Source organism: Cyanistes caeruleus, chromosome 13 (genome assembly GCF_971803275.1).
Source record: "Cyanistes caeruleus chromosome 13, bCyaCae1.hap1.1, whole genome shotgun sequence".
NCBI lineage: Eukaryota > Metazoa > Chordata > Aves > Passeriformes > Paridae > Cyanistes > Cyanistes caeruleus.
In genome coordinates, this window is record NC_141713.1 from 1,091,352 (window position 1) to 1,100,749 (window position 9,398).

General features: G+C 58.6%; 1 protein-coding gene across 1 annotated transcript; it reads right to left on the minus strand.

Annotated features, from left to right (window-relative positions):
- Positions 1-794: 794 nt before the first annotated feature.
- Positions 795-8,773, minus strand: GLCE (glucuronic acid epimerase). Its single transcript, XM_086848838.1, has 5 exons — positions 8,661-8,773; positions 8,037-8,125; positions 6,835-7,336; positions 5,439-5,705; positions 795-4,924 (listed from the first exon to the last, which is right to left on the minus strand). The coding sequence occupies exons 3-5, from the start codon at positions 7,322-7,324 to the stop codon at positions 3,897-3,899; spliced, it is 1,785 nt and encodes a 594-aa protein (XP_086704964.1). The 5' UTR covers positions 7,325-7,336; positions 8,037-8,125; positions 8,661-8,773; the 3' UTR covers positions 795-3,896.
- Positions 8,774-9,398: the final 625 nt, after the last annotated feature.

The following is a 9,398-nucleotide window of genomic DNA, read 5'->3' on the forward strand; positions in this document are numbered from 1 at the left end:
GCGCCGCCGATGACGTCATCACGCACGGCGTCGCTGTGGCGACGCGAAGAGGCGCGGCTCGGGGCGAGGGCGCCCCCTGCTGGTGGAGGTGGTGGAAGGCGGGGCCGCGGGTTCGAATCCCGGCCCCAGCAGATCCCGGTTTTTCTCCAGGGGTTTTTCCCTTTGGATTCCAATCTTTCAGGAGAGGAGGTGGAATGCAGAGCGTTGGCAGGGCCAGGGATTCCCCGCGTGCCTGCCGAGAGGTGAATCAGTCACTTAATTCCCAAGCCGATGGAAAGGAGTGAATTCCCAACCCGCAGGAAATGGAGAGTGGGAGATTCCAGACGGCCTTTCCCCATCCCAATCCCGGCATCCAGGGGCAGTTTTTCCAGGAATTCCCAGCCGGGAATTCCTTCTGAGATCCACGGAAATTTCCCCTTTCCCGACCATTCCCTCTCCAGCTGTCCCCGGATTCCCGGGAGAGCTTCAGGGATTCCCTGGAGCTGCATTTTCCCATTCCCAGCATCGGGATCGTTCCCTTAAATCCCTCACTTCACCCATCCCAAAAAACTCCGGAGCAGCTGGATTCCAGCGGGAATGAAATTCCCAGCAGGAATGAAATTCCCAGCAGGAATCCACCGCTCCTCCCTCATGCCCAAATTCATGGGAAAAATCCCCATTTTCCCACTTTTCCACAAGAAAACCTCGAAGCTGCCACAGGAATGACGGATTAAAAAAAACAAACCTTGGAATCCCTTTGGAAAACAAAACTCCCAGAAAATTCCCAAAATAAATAACGGAGCCATACCCAGGAATTTTTCTTTTTTTTTTTCCTTAAGATAAAAAAATTTATTTCCCAGTCTTAGAAAGCTTCCCGAGCATTCCCGGTGTCCCGTAGAAACGGAGGAGAACCTCTTCCCGCCAAAAAGAAAAAAATATTCCGGAGGGGCGGAATTACAAAACGAATCCCGAGCACTTTGTGCTTCCAGAGCTTCCCGGAGGAGCGGCCGGCCCGGAGCAGCCGGGAAAACCATTATTGCATATTTTCCATGGGGAAAATCCCGGGAAATCCAACGAAATCCCAGCCAAGCCACGCCTGGGGAGGAGAACAGGAATGAGAGGATTCCGGGGAATGAGAGGATTGCAGGGAATTCTGCATTCCAGGGAAAGTCTGGATTCCAGAGAACACCAGTTTCCAGGGAATAAGCAGATTCCAGGCAGTGCTGGATTCCAGGGAATTCCAGATCTCAGGGAGTTCGGATCCCAGGGAATGTCTGGATTCCAGGGAATTCCAGATCCCAGGGAATGCCTGGATTCCCATGAAGGCTGAATTGCAGGGAATGCTGGATTCCAGGGAACGCCAGATCCCAGGGAATTCTGTCTCCCAGAGAATTCCGGATCCCAGGGAATGTCTGGATCCCAGGGAATTCCGGATCCCAGGGAATTCCGGATCCCCGGGAGGGTTGTGCTTGTGCTGTTGGGGCGGGGGAGCCCCGGTGAGGGGATCCCGTGGGAAGAGCCAACGGAAAATCCGGGATCAAAGCCGACCTTGGTCCCAAAGATCTCCGGGAATGAACAAAGAGATCCCAAACCGGAAGGAATTCCATGAAGTTTTGAGGAATTTTTGGATTCCGTGAGGTTTGGAGGCTCCGCGGCCAAGGATCCTCTTCCGACGCACGAGGGAACGGAAGGAATATCGGGAATTCCCGGCGGATTCCCCACGGAATCGCAGCCTCTGGGGATTCCCGGGAGCTCCTCCGGGAAGAGACGGAAGAACAACCTTGGAACGCCCATCCCAAACTTCTGGAGTGGGAAAATCGGCACCAATTCCCAAAAAATCCCGCCCGAGAGGAATTCCGGCCTCCGAAAGGCACCAAAGGCACCCCGGAGCCTCTCCTGGTTTTCCAAGCGGGAAAACGACAGAAGGAACAGGCAGGGGGAGGATGGAAGGGGATATTTTGGGAAGGACGGAAAAGTCGCTCCAGGACGGGCGGGAAATGAAGGAAAAGCCTCCAAAAATGAAAGCGACGGGAAGATGGAGACGGGCGTTGTCCCAAATCCCGGGATTTTGGGATCGGGATGAGCTCCACCGTGGGATGGGAACACTGGGGATTCCCAAATCCCGGGATCAGGCAGCAGGGGGATCATGGAATGTTTGGGGGAGGGACCTTAAAGCTCATCCCATTCCATAGGGAGCTCCTGCTGCTCCACGTCCCAGGGATCCAGAGGCGGCTTCTCCGGGAATTCCAGCCCAGGGAGAGCTGGAAAAGCCTCTGGGATGGAGCTGGGAAAATGCGGGATGGGCTGGAGCAGGAGAAAAATGGCGATTCCCGAATTCCCAAATTTCCTGAGGGACTCCAGGTCCCGCTTGAGCCATTCCCAAAAACGTCCCCAGAGCTCCGAGGAATCTCCAGATGGAATTCCAAAATCCCATAGAAAACATGGAGATCCAGGATACGGGATCCCAGTTCCCAGGGAATTCCAGTGACCAGGATACGGGATCCCAGTTCCCAGGGAATTCCAGTGACTGGGATACGGGATCCCAGTTCCCAGGGAATTCCAGTGACCAGGATATGGATCCCAGCGCTGTGTGCTCCAGGCTCCCAGTTGTGCTTCCATGACGCCGGCCATGCGTTTTCCATGAAAAATCCCTCCAGCAGCTTCAGGATCTCCAGGCAGAGAATTCCAAGCGCGGATCTCTCATCCCGAAAAGGCCAATCCCGAGGAACAGCCCCCCCGGCTCCGAGCGCTTCCCACGGGAGTTGCTCCCACACGGAGCCAAATCCCGCCCGGAGAGGCCCCGGATGAGCTTTCCCGGCCGCAATTCCAAGGTTTCTGTGGCTCCTGCAAAACCTTTTCCTTGGAAAAGGCAAAACCAATCCCAATAAATCCCTGCCCGGAGCTCCAGGTGGGAGCGTCCCGATCCCAAAGCTTCCCGCGCCGGGAATGGGAGCGGCGATTTTCCTGGAGCACTTCCAGCACCTGCCATCTTTTGGGAACGCTCCGTGCCTGGCTGTGATTCCATGATTTCCCCAGAGCAGTTTTAAATCCCACTTTTTCTGGGAATGCTCCATGCTGAGCCGCGATTCCACGATTTCCCCGGAGCACTTTCAAATCCCGGTTTTTCCTTTATTTTGGGAACTGTCATGACTTCCCTGCAGCAGTTCCAAATCCCAGTTTTCCTTGGTTTTGGGAACTCTCCGTGCCAGGCTGTGATTTCCCCGGAGCACTTTCAAATCCCGGTTTTTCCTTTATTTTGGGAACTCTCTGTCGTGACTTCCCTGCAGCAGTTCCAAATCCCAGTTTTTCCATTTATTTTGGGAACGCTCTGTGCCGGGCCGTAACTTCCCCGGAGCAATTTCAAATCCCAGTTTCTCCTTGTTTTTGGGAATTGTCTGTCACCACTTCCCTGCAGCAGTTTCAAATCCCATTCTTCCTTGTTTTTGGGAATGCTCTGTGCCGGGCTGTGACTTCCCTGAAGAAATCCCAAATCCTGTTTTTTCTTGTTTTTGGGACCTCTCTGCCATGACTTCCCTGGAGCAATCCCAAATCCCAGTTTCTCCTTGTTTTTGGGACCTCTCCATGGCAGGTCACAACTTCCCTGCAGCAGTTCCAAATTCCATTTTTTCCTTGTTTTTGGGAACACTCCCTGCCAGGTTGTGACTTCCCCGGAGCAATCCCAAAATCCCATTTTTTCCTCTTTTTTCCTTGTTTTTGGGATCTCTCTGTCACCACTCCCCCACAGCAATCCCAAATCCCGTTTTTCCTAGTTTTTGCGACCTCTCTGCCCTGACTCCCCCGCAGCAATCCCAAAATCCCATTTTTCCTTTATTTTGGGACCCGTGCGTCACCGCTCCCCCTCAACGTTCCCGCTCCCCGCCGTCCCTCGGCCCCGCTCTCCTCTCCGTCCCCGGCTCTCAGTTGTGCTTGGCTCTGCCCCCTCTCAGGTAACTCTTCCACCTCTTGACGAACTCCCTGAAGACGGGCGCGTCGTCCACGGAGGCGAGCAGCTGCAGCTGGTTGATGTGGGTGGTGTGGTAATCCCAGCGCGCCAGGTTGGGCGCCGTGCCCAGCGTGAAGTGCCGCAGGTCGTAGACGCTGCCGGAACCGGTGTCGAAGAGCGGCAGCATGGCCTTCAGCGACTCCATGCCGCGCTCGTAGAGCAGCCGCGCCTCGCGGCCCCGCTCCTCGCCCGCCGTCTCCTTCAGGTCGTAGAGGCCGATCAGGGCGTACATGAAGCCGTTGAGCACGAAGGAGCTGGGCGTGGTGGGGTACTCCTCGTACCAGTCGTGCCGTTCCATGAACACCGCCTTGACGCCGCGCCGCTCTGCCGGCAGCTTGAAGGGCGCGGTGGCGCGCAGCGCGGCGCTCAGGAAGGCCGGCTCCCCGGTCAGCCGGTACGCCCTGACCAGCGTGGACATGGCCTGGCCCTGCGCCATGGCCGAGTACCAGCCCGGCTCCAGGGATTTGAAACCTTCTCCCAACTTCCTGGTGACGCCGATGGGCCAGCCGCCGCGCTCGTCCTGGTTGCGCAGCAGCCAGTGGCTGGCGGCGAAGAAGGCGGCCGTGTGCGCGCTGGCCGCCACCGTCACGTTGTCCAGGAAGCCGCGGCCTTTGGCCACCAAGCGCAGGAGCCTCTTGGGGGCCACCTTGGTCTGCTTGACGGCCTTGGTGCGCGAGAGCCCCAGCCCCTTGCGCAGGTCGGTCAGGAGGTCGCGCGTCAGCCGCCTCCAGCCGCCGCCGGCGCCGCCGATGCCGTAGACGACATCGCCGTCGCGCAGCGCCAGCAGCGGCGCCCCCGGCGTGTAGCGCACGGCCAGCGGCCGGCCCCGCTCTGTGGTCTCCAGCAGCACCGAGACGCTGCCGTTGCCCTGCAGCTTCAGGTCGAAGGAGATGATGAAATCACGGCCGTTGTTCAGCTCCAGGGAAACGCCCTCGGAGTTTTCTGGAAAAGGGATGAGCCCCCTGTGAGCCCGTCCTGGGAAAAGGGATCAGCGCGGGGAGGATCCCGGTGGGAAGGGTTTGGGGTTTGGGGGAGATCCCCGAGGATTTAGGGCAGCCCTTGGATGGGTTCAGGGTTATGGGGAGGTTTCAGCTGGATGGGTCTGGAATGAAGGATTGGGAATGGGAAAGGATTGGGAATGGGCAAGGATTGTGAAGGGAAAGAATTGGGAAGGGAAAGGATTGGGAATGCGAAGGACTGGGAATGAAGGATTGGGAGTGAAGGATTGGGAATGAAGGACTGGGACCAAAAGCCAAACCAAACCCCAGCACCCAACAATTTCCACTCCCTGTTCCAGCACCTGCCAGAATTCCCACCACCCACCGGAATTCCCACCACCTGCCAAAATTCCCAGCACCCACCAGAATTCCCAGCACCCTCCAGAACCCCCGTCACCCTCTGGAATCCCCAGAACCCCCCAGAATTCCCAGCACCCTCCGGAATCCCCGGCACGCACCGGGGCAGGAGAAATGCTTGACGGCGGTGAGGCGGGATTTGTCCCAGACGGTGGCGAGGGTGCAGCCCTTGGGTACGGTCCAGCGGCCGTTCCCGCCCTCATTCCCGCTATTCCCGACGCTCCCGATCCCGTCTCCCGCCGTCTCGTACACCTCCACGTGCGGCGCCTTCTCAGTCAGGTTCTTGCTGTAGTGGCTCAGGCCGTACTGGGCGATCTGGATGGGGTAGAAGTAGCCCTGAGGGCCCCACTGCGTGGAGACGGGAACTCCTGCCCGGGAAAAACACGGAAAAGGCCTTGGAATCAGAGGAAAAAACCCCGGAATTCCCGGGAGCGCCGTAGATGGGGCTGGAAGTGTTAGAGGGAAGCGCTGGGGAGGGAGGGGTGGGGCCCTTTCCCATTAAAATCCGGAATTCTGTGGTTTGAGCTGGTGGAGGAATCCCTGCTCTGCTCTTCCCGATGTTCATGGAATCATTCTGGCGCGTTTAAAGGATGATCCCAATCCCAAAAATCCTCTGATTCCCAGCAAATCCCACCTTCCACAGCCCTGACACACTTGACCTTGTCACCATTCCCACATTCCCAGCACCAAATCCAGGTCACTCCGTACTTCCAGCACACCTTCAGCAGCACTTCCAGGATATTTTCAGGACCACCCCAATCCCAAAAACCCATGGCATTCCCGTGCTCCCCACCTCCCACACCACTGACACACTTGACCCTGTTGCCATTCCCACATTCCCAACACCAAATCCACTTCTTAAGCGGCACTTCCAGGATTTTTTCAGGACCACCCCAATCCCAAAAATCCCCGGGAATCCTCTGATTCCCAGCCAACCCCACTTTCCAAACCGCTGACCATTCCCACATTCCCAGCACCAAATCCACTTCTGGATCATCTTGAGCAGCACATCCAGGATATTCTCGGGAGCACCCCAGTCCCAAAACTTCCCAGGAATGCCGTGCTCAGCACCTTCCACTCCGCTGATGCACTTGACCCTGTCGCCATTCCCACATTCATTCCCGCATTCCCAGCACATTTCCAGCACCTTCCGCCCCACTGATGCACTTGACCCTGTCCCCATTCCCACATTAATTTCCACATTCCCAGCCCATTCCCAGCACGTTCCCAGCCCACTCCCATCACCTTCAGCCCCGCTGGTGCACCTGACCCTGTCACCATTCCCACATTCCCACATTCCCATATTCATTCCCACACTCCCATCACCTTCAGCCCCGCTGGTGCACCTGACCCTGTCACCATTCCCACATTCCCACATTCATTCCCACATTCATTCCCAGCACATTCCCAGCCCATTCCCACATTCCCAGCACATTCCCAGCACATTCCCAGCACATTCCCACATTCATTCCCACATTCCCAGCCCACTCCCATCACCTTCAGCCCCGCTGATGCACTTGACCCTGTCGCGCAGCTCCACGTTGTAGCCCTCGAAGGACATGAAGACGCCGTCGGGCCGGTACGGCGCGCGCTGCGCGTACACCTTGGAGTAGCTGTGGGAGAACTCGAAGCGCTCGTTCCCGTCGGAGCCGGTGATCCTGCCGTACACCTGGAAGTATTTCTCCACCCAGCTGAAGGGCAGGAAAACCTCGGAGCCCTCGCGCCGCCCCTTCACCGTCTGCTCCTCGTTGATGACGCAGTCGATCTCCTCGTAGCGCGGCGCCGCCGCTTTCCCGGCGCTTCCCGGGATTCCCGGAGCGTCCCGGGGCGAGGCTTCCTCCTCCTCCTCCTCCTCGGGGCGCTCCGGGGGCCGCGCCGGGGTTTGGGAATGGTGGGAGCAGCGGCTCCAGAGGAGCAGCGAGAGCAGCGCCAGGAGCGCGCAGAGAACCAGCAGCGCCTTGGAGCTGAGGCGGGCCAGGCAGCGCATGGTGCTGCATTCCTGGGAAAAACAGGGAAAAACGGGATCAGGAGGGGGATTTGGGATGGGAACGGGCAGGGTGACAGGGCCAGGCAGCGCATGGTGCTGCATTCCTGGGAAAAACATGGAAAATCAGGGAAAAACGGGATCAGGAGAGGGATTTGGGATGTTCCAGATAGGAATGGTGCTGCATTCCTGGGAAAAACATGGAAAATCGGGGAAAAATGGGATCAGGAGGGGAATTTGGGATGGGAACAGGCAGGGTGACAGGGCCAGGCAGCGCATGGTGCTGCATTCCTGGGAAAAACACGGAAAAACGTGGAAAAACGTGGAAAAACTGGGAAAAACTGGATCAGGAGGGGGATTTGGGATATTCCAGATGGGAATGGTGCTGCATTCCTGGGAAAAACAGGGAAAAATGGGGAAAAACCAGGGAAAAATGGGGAAAAACAGGATCAGGAGAGGGATTTGGGATGTTCCAGATGGGAATGGCACCATATGGTGCTGCATTCCTGGGAAAAACAGGGAAAAACGGGATCAGGAGGGGGATTTGGGATGTTCCAGATGGGAATGGTGCTATATTCCTGGGAAAACACGGCGGCCCTGCCGAGGGTCGGGTCCTGGGAATGTGGGAATGTGGATCCGAGCCGGGATAGGAACTCCAGGTATCCCAACAGAGCCGGGAAAAAACGGGAATGGGGAAAAGCGGCTACGCTCTTACCTCAGGGAAAGGGAATTCTTGGAATTCTAATGCATCCCGAGCTTCCAGAGGCAAAAATTCCCGGGATTTACGGATTACTCTTGGGATTCCTGCAGGGAAAACCGGGAAAGATGGAACTGCAGCAGGCCCGGATGGAGCTTTTCCAGGAAATTCTGGTATTCCCAGGAAAACCCTCAGAATTCCAGGGAAATCCCCAGATTCCCTGGGAAATCCCGAGATTTCCAGGAAAATCCTGACATTCCCAGGGAAATCCTGGCATTCCCGGGGAAATCCTCAGGGAATTCCAGGAATTCCAGAGCCCATATTCCCGAATTCCAGAGCCCCTATTCCTGCACCCCACATTCCCCCAGCCCATATCCCATATTCCCAGCTCGTATTCCCGTATTCCCAGCTCGCATTCCCGCATTTCCCAGCGCGTATTCCCAAATCCCAGATTCCCACCGCTCCCATTCCCTCATTCCAGGCTCCGGCGGCAATCCCGAGGCGGCCCGAGCACGCCCGGCGCCGCCAGCTCCGTGTAATCCCGCAGCCCCCTCCCTCTCCCGCTGCCCTTCCCGTTATTCCCGCAATTCCCGCAATTCCCGCTCTCCCAGGAATTCCCGGGAATCCCGGCCCAGCCCTTACCTGTGCCCGGGGCCTGGCGGGCGGCGGAACCTCCGCGCGGGGCAGCGGGGGGAGCCCGGAGCGGCAGCGCCGGGGCCCCGCCCTCGCGCCTCGCAGCCAATGGCAGCGCGCGGGGGGCGGCGCGCGCGAGGGGCGCCAGCCAATAGGAGAGCGCGGCGCGGCGGGGCCGCCGCCACAACGGCGCCGGGCGGGGCGGGGCGGGGCGGGAGGAGGCGCCGCTGCCGCCCCGGGGAGCACCGGGGGCACCGCGAGCGCTGCGGGCGCTGCCTCGAACCCACGCGGACGCTCCGGCAGCTCCTCAGCCCCCGGGGGCACCGGCGAGGCCGGGGGGGAGCGGCGGGAGCGGCCCCGCCCCAGCTTCCCGCGAGAGCTGGCGGCGACCAATCAGAACCGCGCGTTTAAGGGGAGGGGCTTCCGGGCGGAGCGCGTCGCTGATTGGCTGGAGGAGGCCCCGCCCACAGAACGGTCACGTGGCGGGGCCGCGTGAGGAGGGAGGCGCGGGCGGCGCTCGCGCTCATTAGCGGGGGTTCATTAATGATTAATGATTGATTAATGAGCGGCCAAGGGAGGCGGGAGATCCTCGCGTGCGGAATGGCGGCTCTGATGCCCTCGGGGAGAGCGGCTGCGCCAAGGGAGGTTTGGGAATAGGGGGAAAATTCCCACCTGGAAAATTCCCACCTGGAAAATTCCCACCTGGAAAAGCTCCAGGGGTGGAACAGCTGCCAGGCAGGGATGGGA

What these genes read in the sequence shown, in the direction of transcription:
- GLCE (XM_086848838.1), bottom strand. Translation starts at nt 7,324, where the DNA reads ATGCGCTGCCTGGCCCGCCTCAGCTCCAAGGCGCTGCTGGTTCTCTGC. An exon ending in GTGCATCAGCGGGGCTGAAG is followed by an intron (nt 5,706 to 6,834) that starts GTGATGGGAGTG and finishes TTTCCCGGGCAG; the next exon opens with GAGTTCCCGTCTCCACGCAG. An exon ending in CAAGCATTTCTCCTGCCCCG is followed by an intron (nt 4,925 to 5,438) that starts GTGCGTGCCGGG and finishes TCCCTTTTCCAG; the next exon opens with AAAACTCCGAGGGCGTTTCC.